The sequence below is a fragment of the Vidua chalybeata genome, chromosome 2 (genome assembly GCF_026979565.1).
Source record: "Vidua chalybeata isolate OUT-0048 chromosome 2, bVidCha1 merged haplotype, whole genome shotgun sequence".
NCBI classification, from domain to species: domain Eukaryota; kingdom Metazoa; phylum Chordata; class Aves; order Passeriformes; family Viduidae; genus Vidua; species Vidua chalybeata.
In genome coordinates this window covers 74,559,380-74,572,270 of record NC_071531.1, presented here as the reverse complement: position 1 = coordinate 74,572,270, position 12,891 = coordinate 74,559,380, and the positions used below count along the sequence as shown (strand labels likewise).

The 12,891-nt window shown below is 46.4% G+C and overlaps 1 protein-coding gene across 1 annotated transcript; it reads left to right on the top strand.

The window, feature by feature from the left end:
* The first annotated feature begins 7,948 nt into the window (after positions 1-7,948).
* AICDA (activation induced cytidine deaminase) lies at positions 7,949-12,649 on the top strand. Its single transcript, XM_053934763.1, has 5 exons — positions 7,949-7,956; positions 11,073-11,253; positions 11,725-11,995; positions 12,178-12,293; positions 12,588-12,649. The coding sequence occupies exons 1-5, from the start codon at positions 7,949-7,951 to the stop codon at positions 12,639-12,641; spliced, it is 630 nt and encodes a 209-aa protein (XP_053790738.1). The 3' UTR covers positions 12,642-12,649.
* Positions 12,650-12,891: the final 242 nt, after the last annotated feature.

Here is a 12,891-nt window from a genome sequence, read left to right as displayed (position 1 = left end):
CACTAGAGTCAGCCCACACTTCATTGGCACTTGTCCCATACCCAGATTTATCTCCCCTGCCACTCCAACCTAAATTGCCATGATATCTGGACATCACTTTCTCTTGCAAGCCAGGGAAGTGGTTTTAAACACACCTCCAAGTAGGTGTGCTGCTCGTACAGTTGGGCTAGCCACAAAGAAAGCTGACAGAGACCTGTTTTTAGAAGCATGATTCTGCATTTGTGGCTGATTTTCACAACCTCTCCTGACCTGGAGCAGGAGTTAGATGCCCTGCAGTCACTTCCTCCACAATGGCTGTTCCTTCTCCTCTTGCTGTCACAGCTCCCCGGTACCCATCTGTGTGTCCAGTTTGAAGGCTGCTGGTTAAAGCCAGTGCTCTGATGTCTGCTTGCCAGTGAAGCAGTGCCTCACTGCTGGGCATGTGGAGCTAACAAGCACAGGAAGGCTGTTGAAGCAGCTGACACGTCATCTAGAAGCTCCTGAAAGTTGTTGCCTGAATCCTGTCTGCAAGAACCCCAGCATGATCAAAGAGCGTTGACATTGGGCATCTCAGCCTGGAAGGATCCCTCAGGGATGTACTGCTGGCTGCCCTGTGGGCTTGTCCTTCACAGAGGGGACTGGTCCTTGCCACCTACCCAAAAAGAGCTCCTCTACTTGACAAGGAATAGCTGGGTTGACACCAAAAGGGATTTTAGCTTTAATTTAAAAAAAAAAATTGTTTGGGTATTTTTTTTTCCAGAGGTATAGAAGTACACAGTCCTGTAGTATTGACCCATGACACCACATGGTGACATTGTTTGACAGTGTACATTTATCCAATTGTGTGCAGCTCCTTGACTGGGGCACAGGAAATCTGAATTCCAGTTCTGAATCTCTTCACCTCCTGCTCTCTGATCTTTAGCACATTGCTTTTTTTATCTCTGTTCCTGCCATCCTTAGAACCTGTAATGAAGCAAGCTGGAATAAACTCCCACAAAATAGAAAGCTGGATTTTAGTCCATTAAAAAAGTTAGTTAAAAATGTGTGGGGAATACCACAAAGATATTTGATTGTCTAGTTTTGCTACTAATGTAAATTATTCTTTCAAATAAAAACATGTTCAATAATGTGAATTAGATCAGTTAAAATACAAACAGCATGTGCTTGTTGCTAGTATGCTGAAGTATATTTAAAAAGTGAATTGTGAAAAGCATTCTATTCATTTGATGAATAAATTATCTATCAGAATGCAGTTTGGGCCATTTTACTAAGGTTGTAATTTCCACACAAATGCAGCTAGTCACAAATTAGCAAAAAGGTGTGATAGAGAAGCATATGTGATTCAATGTGTCTAATTAATAAGACATGTCAGATCTCACATGCTTAAATATAAGAATAAATGTAGGTTAAGCTGTGCATTTTTAAAATAAATGTGCATATTGATATAGTATATGTTCTCACTTAAGATCACAGATAAAATTACATTGAAAGTCAACGTGTAGAGCTAACTTCAAAGCTTCTCAGATTGCTCAGAGCCTTGTCCAAGTGAATTTTGAAAAATTCAGCAGGGAATGGAGAATCTGCAACTTGTTCTCATATTGTACCATGCTTAAGATGGAGAAGAGTTTCCTGATGTCAAATCAGAAATTCCTTTATTGCATCTTTCATCTGCTGCGTCTGTTCTGTTTGCTGTGCATCTCTGAGCAAACTCTGTCTCCCCTACAATATTGCTGCAGTCAACTGAAGAAAATAACAAGAAGAAACTTTTAATTAATATGAAGCACAACTTTTATTGCAAAACAAGGCATTAAAACAATTGAAATATATTCTCTTCCTTTGGGGTAATTGTGTTAAAAAATGCAAAACATGACCAAAAAAATCAGTGGTTCAATTAAAGGATTTGCAGGCTGTGTCCCTGCAGCAGACCACTTTTTCTATGCTCACACAGCATCTACTTATTGTGCACCACCTTCTCACTCTGAGGTCACTTTCAATTTCTCTGCCTTGGGTTTGGTAGCCTTGGGTCTCACTGTTTTGCCCTTAGCTGGATCTTTGCCTCTTTTGATCTGTCAGTTTTCATATCCTGTAGCTATTTCTTGGCCATCTTGACTTTCCTTGGGACTTTCTTCACAGCCAGAGCTAATCAGGGCTCCTTGGCAGCGCCAGTCAAGAGCCAGGTGGGTTTTGGCCTTTGCTGCCTTTCTTGGCACCTTCAAAAGTGTTTCTTTTCCGCCTCGTGCAGTGAGTGTAGTTGCTCCTGAGATTCTCCGTGCTGTGGTTAATTTCTCATTAGCCCTGCTTGAGCCCAGCACTGTCATCACACACTGTCTCTTTTGGTTCCACTGTCCATCAGCTGCTCTCTTTGTAGTCACTCATCGGTTCAGCTTAGGAAAGGCGTCTGAACTCCTCGTAGTCTCTGCAAACCTCTTTGCCATTTCTGTTCCCTGAAAGTCCCCAGGGGCACTGCTTCACAGTAGATTTTTGCCTCTCCAATCTAAAAGGTTTGCTTGTTCCCTGTTTTCCAAATTGGAACAAGACCAAGTTAGCCACCCTTAAGTAAATTTGCCTGTGCCTTACCTGTACCTGCACAAAAATTATAGAAGAGAGAAGTGGATCTGATGTCCCCATGTTGAGCACAGACTGGGCAAAATGAAATTCCCTGGCTGCGTATGTGAGTGCAAGATCAAGAGATGCTCATGAGGACTTCCAGACAAGGAAACCTTGTACAGCTGCAAGGTACTCAGCACACGACTGACAGCCAAGGAACATCCAACACGCGATTTCTTACTGAACTCCCAAGACTTCTGTCTCAGTCTCTCCAACAAAGTACTTCTCCAAAGACAACAGGGAAGTTAAAATCAGGATTTACCACCCAGGCCCCAGGTGCAAGCTCCTTTTGCACTGAGTAGCACGAGCTGCAGAACTGCACAAACACGAGCTAATCACAGGCAACACTGGTTTGCAAAACCATAACCACAGCTAGAAGGTGAGCCTCATTGTGAAAAACAGCAGTACAAAACCGAGTTTCTCCCTGTGGCTAGCAGATGATTGCAGAGATATGGAGCCAGTGACTTCCATTGAGGAGGGGGAAAATCTGATTTGAAACAGGGTGTGGGGTGCCCAGACCAGGGGGCTGAGCTGTAGGAGAGTGCAGTAACACTGGAACAGAGCCTGCAGATCCCTGAGCATACAGAGGGTGCTCTCCAGGTCAGCACAGAGTCAGGAGCGAAGTGAGATGGGCAGGGCATGCTGGAGGCTGAAGTTGCAGGCACTGCAATGGGAAGCAGCAGGGTGCCAGCAGCTCTGGTAGGTACTTGGTCCCCCAGCTCTCAACATGGGGAGGGCAGTTCTGTTTTCATCACAGGGTCTGTTTCTCTTAGCATAAATGAGGTAAACTCCCAACTATGTCATGGCCTCAAGCCAGAGAACACGCTAGAAGACATTTAGCATAAGTATGTGGATTTTGGTCACATTTTTTATCTGCATTCATGATGGGGAAGCCATTCACTAGGTCTCAAACTCCTCAACACAATCTAGCCCCTTTTCTGCCTTCCTGCTGGTGATCCCAAAAGGTGTCAGTCTCTGGTAGCAAGGGCTGGAAGTGCTGTGGCCTAGAGACATAGTGGGGGGTACTAATACAGGCAGGGAGAGAAAATAATTGTGGGGCCACAGGGCCAGAATTAAGGATTATTAGTTCCTGTAAGAAGCCCTGGGCTGGGCTGGCAGAGAGCTGCAGGGCAGGAATGAGAAGCACTCACAGGGCTGCGGTTAAAAAATGTATACTCAATTCAATAGTTTCACCCTAATTTGCCTCGTCCTCCAGCACCAAAACAAGCTCAACAGTGAAACAAAAATAAACTGTAGTCAAGTCTCCAGGTAAAGATTTTGCAGTGCAAGCCTGGAAAGCTGAATTACTAGTAAAACATGCAATAGCATATAACCTTAGTGCACACCCAGCAACCAGATGCCCTCAATTCTTCATCAGTGGCAGCATTGACAATCCTGCAGCATGCAGCAATGCAAGTTTTGTAAACTCGCCCTCCCACACATCCTGAACTCCTGCCTTTTTTACTTCCCCCTTCCCTCTCACAACCTGGAATCCCTGCTCTTGTCTAATTTAGATGCAGCCTTCGTGACACTCACCCCACAGTGCTTAAAACCCCACCACCACACCATCCCTCTCTGGTGAAGTCCACCCCAGGCAGACCTCACACACATCCTCACAGCTTTTATATATCTCTGTGGTGCTGCACATTCCACAAAAATCACTGCTTTGTAAAGCAATGGCTGAAACCTTCTCCCCAGGCACGGCATCCACTTCTGCATCACAGGATGAGTTGGCAGCCCTAGGGACAAGGCTCTCTGCCCCTTGTCCTAACAGCAAGCTGCTCTACATCTAGTGTGGAGGGGTTTTTTGCACCCAGAACTGGAGTAATGGGAGTCGTGCTTCCAGCAGAGGTGTCTGAGCAAGTGCACTACCTTTATGTTGGGCCTGTCATTCTAAACAGGGTGAGGAATCTTTGTGGAGTGAACAGAGTGCAATGTGTGTGGAATAAATAAGCATTTTGATACATAGTGTCAGCTATATGCTCATATTAAGTGAGCATATTCTGTGTGCTTATAATAAATAAGCATAACAGCTTATTTATCTGCCAGTGACTAACTGCAAGGAGCTCCACCATTCCCCTGCTCAGCATCTTTGTGCAAGTCAGTGGCTGTGGTGCATCAGCACTTGTGGAGCAGAGAAAGTTTTTCTGTTTGAGGTTTTCTCTTGAGGCCAGGGGAAGCAGGTGTCTGTGTTTCTTGTGTTCAGTATAAAACCAACCAACTGGTGCCAGAGGCACTACTTTCAAAAGGCGATTTCTGAGCAAAAGGTGAATGGAAAAAATAAATATATATTTATAATGGTATGCACCAACACATGACTTCCTGTTGACTAAACAAGCAACCTCTCCTCTGCTTTGAGGCTAGATAATTTAAATTATTCACTGTATTTTTGCTGTCTAATTCTTGGTAATTTGCTTTCTGAATCTTTTGTAAAAGTAATGGTGGCATTCCTACTCTCACCACACCTTACACCTGACCACTGCTCTTCAGCCAGCAGTTATTTCTCTGTTTTCACTCCAAGACAGAAAATAAAGCCCTGAGCACAAGAAACCTGAAGGGATGCTAGAACATTCTTCCATGATCCCGAAAAGCTGGAGCAGTGCCTCTTGCTAGATAACACTCCAAACACAGTAGTACAGGGACCCTCTCCAGCCTTCCCCACCAGCCTTTAACTGGGCCAGGCTTTGATCAGAAACAGTGATGGAGACATATTCAGTATTTTCCTCTCCCATCTCCAAATAGGTTTTCATTGAGCAGAAAGGACAGAAAACTGAAGTAGTCAGCATATCCCCTTGTGTCTTAGCTCCCATCGTATGCTTGGCAGATGTAACAGATTTGGCAATTTACAACCAGGGAGAAAGTTGGAAAAGCAACCAGATCAGGATCAGTGATCTTTCCATGGTTTTCCAAACTACTTTTTTTTTTTTTTTTTTTTTTAACCAGAGCAGGGGTGACATCTGCTAATGAGCAAAATCTTGCTGTGGCAAGAGAGTGCAGCTCCTGTTTTAGGCAGAACTGCATAGGAACTGAAGGTCCCTCTTGAAATGTCCCCTAGACTTGCTACAAGACTAAAGCACATCCACACCAGCAGGTTTCTGCTCTGGGGATTAGAAATAGAGGCAGAGGAATCTCTACCACTGACTTTGTGCACTTGCACTGTGAAGGAAGTTATCAGTCTAAATGAAGGGCATTAAAAAGCCTACAGCAGTGCTTAGACTTGAGAGCCTTGCCATTAATTATAGTTCATCTGATTGTTCATCCATTCTTTCTTTTTTATCTCTGTGTAGAGCAAAGAAATTCTCAACATTTAGGGGAAAGAGTATGTTTTAAACATGGAAGGATGAATTCCACTTACAGGCAGGACCAAAGGATTTAGTTATACATTTTATGGGACTTGACATGTAAAACCTTTGAGAAAATAATTTTGCACCAATTAAATTTATGGGAAAGACCAGGCTGGCCTTGGAGAAATTTCTTGATTCCTTTCAAAGTAGAAAATTTATATAAATTTTCTGCAATCTTTTGGCTATGAAAATTGAGAACCAGCACAAGAATAAAGGTGAATTTACTTTGATTTATTGAATGAAACACAAACAGTTGTGATCTCTAAGAAGCAGATTCCTGTTTTGGTTTTTGTTTGTGCTTTTCTCTTTTTTTGGTGTCCTGTTTAACAAATGTGCTTTTTGAATTATTAAAAGAAAAATCTAGTATATTATAGTGTGATGTGTTGATCTGATCTAGGAGATTTGTCACAAGGTGCTACTAGAGCAAGGCTGAAAGGAGGCAGCTGTTTCATTAGCCAGAGTGCTCTCTTAGGCTCTGTTAAGTAGGATAGGGATTCTCGAGGATTTCAGTCTCTTCTAGCTTTGGTCAAACACTAGGAGCTAGATCCTCAAGGAGGATAATTGCCACAGCTCTTGAGACCAATGCAGCTGCCAAAATGTGTGTTCATTGAGCATGTGTCCTACCCAGGCATTTCCCTCAGGAGTAGGATAGCCCATGCCTGGGCTTTGCTGGAGTGCTTCTCCATTTCCTGAAGTATGCCATGGTCTCTGCTCTCAAAAACAAGTCCTCTCCAACTGCAGGGCTAGAGAGTCTGCTCTGTTCTGGCAACTCATCTCTCCTTTGCCTGTTTTTGCATATACTGGTTTCACAAAGCCTTAGCATTCTGAAAACCAGTAAAATTAATAAGGAAAGTAAATCAAGCAGAGAAAAAAATGAAGAACTACCGTAGCGTGAGGTAAACAAAAGCAGCCATGCCCCACTTGGGGCAGATACAGAGCAGAATGTCCCCTGGCTGCTTCCTCGGCACCCTGGCCAGCACAAGGCGCTGCCCCAGCACTTGGCTGTCCTTCAGCCCTGCACAGGGGATGGGTGCCAGGGCAGGAGCAGAGCCTAGGCAGCCCAGAGCAGTGCTGGCAGAGTAAAGTGTGTGCATCCTGAGTGCCAGCCCGGCTGTGACAGCGCAGACCTAAGGCAGGGAGCCCTGACTGTCACCCTGCCGCTGGAAGAGCTGGTGCCAGCTGGAGCCAGAGGTGCTGGTGCCATACCACCTGGAACAGCAGGATCAGGCCCAGAGTCACTCCCCACTGGTGCTTTGTGTGCAGCTTTGCAGTGCAGGTCTGCCACCACTCCTGGCATGTTGACAGGGCTCAGACACCCAGGCAATGTTCAGGTGCCAAGGTGAGGCCAGCCACTTCTCACTGAACCCTGGGAGCTGAATCCCTCTCACTCTCGTCTTCAGCTTCAGTGCTGCTCCATGCAACTGCCAGGCTGTTCAGGGGATCACAGAGGTGTGGGGAAAGTCTGCCCACAAGCTGGTGCTCCCTGAGCTCCTTCCAGCAGGGTGGCTCCAGGTTGCTGCACAGAGCTGCCTCTGTGGTGGAGCAGGGCATGGTCACCACCATCCCTGCACAGCTGCGTGATGCGAAGCCCGGAGGGATGGTGTGGTTTTGCCCACATTCACACTAGTGGTACACAAGCTCTCAGGCCCCCCTCTAACCACTAGACAATGTTTCCTGCCTTGTTATGCTATTGATATTATTTCAGAATAATTTTGCAGGTGGGGGGGCTGGTAGGCAGTGCAAGGGGGGGTGATGACCAATGGGTGCTGAGCATCTTTCAGAACTGGTGCCCCTTTGCATCTCAACACTTTTCTCTTCAGCTCCTGCAGCTCCAGAGACCCTTCTAACTCCTCCCTCAACCACACCCCGATGAAAGCCAGCAGGCAGTAGATAGGGGTGAAGGGGGGGGGGGGACACACAGCCCAGTCCAGATTTCTGTACATCAGGTCAGAGGGCTGCACAGAGTCTGCAAGATAACCTCCCTGTAATCCCATCACCTGAGAGAGACCCTGAGAGTCATGGACAGGTAAAATGAGTGCCTCTAGTTTTTTTCTCCTATGAGAAATGAGAGTCTTTCTGTCAGAATTAACTTGCTTTCCCTCTGGTGTTGACCATCCCTTTTCCTTTCCCCATGTGACTCACTGATCTAACTCCCTGCCTGTCCTGCTCTCGCAACTTGCATCTCTATGTCTCTGTTGTTCTTTCTCTTTGACTATCTGCCGCCTGTACTCTTTTCCCTTTCTGTCATTTCTTTCTTGTGGCTATTCTCTGTTCCTTTCATTGTTTTTCTTTTCTAGAAACAAAGGATGATAACAGAAGGATGAACAGTCAGATGCTATCTGCCGCTTAAGCCCCTCAATCCTCTACTGTAATTTGTCTGTGAGCTTATTATGACTAATCACTCCCCACAATTGCATACTATGCGCACACTCAGGGGGCTTCACTCTGATTTCATTAATCTTTATTTGAGGAGAAGATCTCTGTTCAGGCTGCTTCTTCAGTGGCCAGGTGTAATCACAGCTCCTGTGTCCTTGCTGCTTTCCCTTGAGCTATGCTCCAGCCATAGGAGTTGCATGTGTATCCAGCAGTTTACACCTAGCCAGACATCTGCTCAGTTGCTCCACACAACATCTGTTCATTCATTATTCTGTTTGCACCATCTATATTCTGAAATCCTCCCTGGGAAAAGAAACCCTGGGACTGTGAACTCCAGAGGAAAGGGAGAAAAAGTGCTGATGTTAATGAACATTTGTAGTTGAACAAATGTCTTCTGTGATTCAAATCGTCTTCAATTTGTTCTGAAACTGAAAAATAATCTAAGTGATCGCAGTTTTATTTTTCTGTGGTTTGGGGTCATTTCTTGTTCTTCGCTCTTATTTGCATCCACATGCAACTCTGCAGGGTCAAAAACACTGAATAGAGAAAAAATTTAATGAGATCAGAAAAGGGACAATTATAAGAAGAATCAGAAACAATTTGAAATCAAATGGTTTTGCCCAAAATTAAAAAAAAATAGAAAAGGGAAAGTCTGTTTTCCTTTATGTTTTTGATGTGATAAAAAGCATTTTTCCATATGGGTTTTAATGAAACATCAACACAATTGTAATTGCTTTTCATCTGGCTTATATGTTTCTTCAGCAAGCAATTGCCTTGTGCACAAGGCTCTGCTCTGTTTTCTGCAGTTGTGGCACACTGCAGGTAAGTGCTTTGCAAGCCTCTGGCCTATCACACCTGAGCAATTTTCTGGGTTATCCTTTCTGGACAATCTGAGGATCTGTCTCCACAGAACAGATCCCCTCTCCAGCATCTCTGTTATAGGGCACAGTCCTTTCCATATCCCTGCAATAGCACATCAAAGACTTAGAAACCTGCAGTAAACCACTGGTTGATAATTTTATGGGAGACCAATGTGTGTGTGAGTGTGTGTGTTAGGAATACACACAGGTGTTCATTTGTAAGTGTTTGTAAAAAGGCAGGGAAAGGACTCTAAGGTGGTAGGGAGTGAGTCAGCTCTAAGTATGAGAAAGATGAAGAAGAACATACAGTGGGTATGGGAAACATGCACACAACATGAACAGCCAGAGAAAGGGAAGATGAAATGCAGTGGGATCAGCCTGTGCCCTACTCCTGACACAGCCTGCAAGCCCAACAGAGCAGGACTGCAACAGTGGTTATGGGACAGACCTCCAAGAACAACCTCAGACTCTTGTTGGGCTTGATGAGATACTTAATGGGGATGCTTTACCCTCCTGAGTGTGTGCAGTCTTCTCTGTGGAGTTTCTTCTAACAGAAGACATGTTTGAATGTGATGTGCTTCTACAGGAGCCTGTCAGCCTGGCATAACAGAGTATGTGTGTGCTTCTTCTTTCTGTGTGAGCAGGACAGGTATTTTTGCACTGCAGGCTGAGGGAGACAGGACAGGAGAGTCTTTTTCCTGTCTGTGGGACAATCAGGGCAGCAAGGCTGCCTGAGAGAGAATGTCTGTGATGCAGGTGAGGAGCAGTAGGGAGTGACACACAACCTCAAAGCACGTCACTAGGTAGCAAAAGGCAAGAGGATGTGCATGACTGTATGAATGAGTACCTGTGATGCAGTGGCCATGTGTCAGGGTGCACAAGGGACAGAAGCTCCTGGAGGGGCAGAGAGGACACCTATTAGCTGGTCATTAAGTGCTCTGCAGTGCTCAAGCTTTATGGTGACATTAGCAAACAGATGAAGGGTGTATACATGTGCCTAGAGGGATTTAAATTCCTAACAAACCCAAGTTCCCCTTTTCTACACTTCACTGGAGATCCTCCGGAAAACACAGCTCAGTATCTCTTAAACTTACCCCATCTTTGTGCGGAACATCAGCCTAACAGTGGGAAAAGATGACAAAGGACGTGATTATTTTTAACCTATTCACTTCTGTTTTGCATTGCTGCGGGGGAGGTGAGTATCTCACCTCAATGAACCCAGCTGCCTGTGTCCCTCCACTTGGCAGTAAGGCTGTTAGATATGGCTCATGACTACCTTACACCCTCCCTGTGCTCCTGCTGCCTCTCCCCAGCATGATCCCTGGGCACGGGAGCAGGCCCATGCCAGTCTTGATGTCTGTACTTGTGTCTGGAGAGGTGTCAGCATGCCTACCCTTTATATAATCCATCAGCTACTGTATGGCGTCTTTCCCTGGTCCTGCACACTCTCAACTCTGCTCCCCTTTTAGGCAGTGCTTGGAAGACATTCAGTCCAGTCTTCTCTGGAGAGATTCTAATTTGATCCATCCCTTGCCCCAGTGGATTTTCTGGGTTTCATATAGCAAAAATAACATCTCTTGATGGCTGAACTCCACACCCTCTCACCTTCACAGGTCTTCTCCGATGCCTTCATCCTTCTCCTTCATTGGTGTCCATGTTCTGGGTATTTTCAGATATTTTCACACTCTGCCCAGCCATAGTTGCTGTTTGACTAATCACTATTAATTCACATACCATTTCCACTCACAAGGTCACCTGCTTCATCCCCAGAGTCACGTCTGCATCCTTTCCCTAGAACATTTCATGCAAATTACCAACACTTCTCTCATACAGAGAGGCTTGGATGTGAAGAGGATATTTTTGGTGCTGAGCCCTCAACAGAGACATGGTAAACTGCTGGCTGTAGTAAATGTAAATTCTCTCTTGTTTTCTCCTGCAGCATCCTCATGCAAAGGAGACTCTTCCTGTACAACTTCAGGAACCTGCGCAAGGCCAAGGGCCGGCGTGAAACTTACCTCTGCTATGTGGTAAAGCGCCGGGACAGTGCTACCTCGTGCTCCCTGGACTTTGGATACCTGCGCAACCAGGTAAGGGAACACCTTGCCATCGTGTTCTGAGGCGCCTGCAGCTCCAGTTTGCCTGGGGCAGCAGGGAGCAGAGGGCTGTGACAGAAACGGAGGCACACCTGGGTGCTGTGCTGGTACACGCTGTTTGGGGGACGCAGCCTCCGGGTAAAGCCGTACTTTGTGCTACCCCGGGGCGAGTTACCAGCGAGACATTCACACTCCCTGCTGCTTTTCCAGTCTACCTACCTTCCTGCTTAGCTCCTGCCCATCCCGTTTGTACATCCCTCCACACCAGTGCCCGCCAGTGCTTCTCTAGCCCTTAAGTACTACCGTGCTTTGTCCCCGTGTGTGCGGACCCAAGAGCACTCCCCGCACCTTGTTTCTCCTCCCTCACACCCCATCCACGCCAGCCCTCCCTCCTGGCCCCTCTTACACCCTGCTCCCTGCCCCTGTACCTCACGCCTCGCCCCTGTCTCTCCCGGCTTCCCGAAGATGGGCTGCCACGTGGAGGTGCTCTTCCTGCGCTACATCGCAGCCTGGGACCTGGACCCGGGACGCTGCTACCGAATCACCTGGTTCACCTCCTGGAGCCCCTGCTACGACTGTGCCCAGCACATCGCCAACTTCCTGCGCTCCTACCCCAACCTGACCCTCCGCATCTTCATGGCCCGCCTCTACTTCTGCGAGGACCGCAAGGCAGAACCCGAGGGGCTGAGGCGCCTGCACAAGGCCGGGGCACAAATTGCCATCATGACCTTCAAAGGTGAGCTGTGCAGGCAGGAAAGAGATGATGGAGAACTAAGGGGTGTTGGTGAGACCCAGGAGAGGGGGAGAAGGTAGGGCAAGGAGCCAGAGAAGATGATGTAGAGTGTGATGATTTAGTGATCCTAGGAGAGAGGTCAGTGTCCTGTTGAGCACCCTGAAACTCCCCTGTACCTTGCACAGATTTCTTCTACTGCTGGAACACATTTGTGGAGAACAGGGAACAGACATTCAAAGGCTGGGAAGGGCTGCATGAAAACTCTGTCCATCTTGCCAGGAAACTTCGACGAATCCTCCTGGTAAGGGCCAATTCTCCTTCTTCCAGTGCCTCTTCCCTCAGCTTATTCCTCTCTTCCTCACTTTAATTCCTCTCTTGCTCTTGCTGCTCATCCCTGCCACCTGCCATTTCATTCACTCATATGTCTTCGTCTTCCACATCCCTTATGCCTCTTGCCCCAACTTTCTTCATCTCTTCTCTCCTTTTTCACTTCCCCTTCTTCCACCTCTCATCCCATCTCCTGCCATTCCTACCTCATATTCATGGGTTTCTGCTCACTTGACAACTGACCTACCATTTATATTTTGTCCTGCAGCCGCTGTATGAAGTAGATGATTTACGAGATGCTTTTAAAATTCTGGGACTTTGAAGTGAAAGTCATCAGCACTCAGAAGACTTTGCAAACACTTGCTCTTTGATTTCTAACTCTCTCCCTTACAACAGATCTTTCTCCTCTTCTCTCCTTACATCACTCTTCCTTCCAGCCCTGTGTCTAGAGATAAGACTATCCTTTTTATTTCCAAGGAGAATTAGGCTGATCTTGTGAAGACACCTTCTCCAGGCTCACACCTTATCCATTGCTAACTGGGAATAGCCAGGACTGCAGTGACATTGCCAGA

What these genes read in the sequence shown, in the direction of transcription:
- AICDA (XM_053934763.1), top strand. An exon ending in TGCCATCATGACCTTCAAAG is followed by an intron (nt 11,996 to 12,177) that starts GTGAGCTGTGCA and finishes TACCTTGCACAG; the next exon opens with ATTTCTTCTACTGCTGGAAC. An exon ending in AACTTCGACGAATCCTCCTG is followed by an intron (nt 12,294 to 12,587) that starts GTAAGGGCCAAT and finishes TTTGTCCTGCAG; the next exon opens with CCGCTGTATGAAGTAGATGA.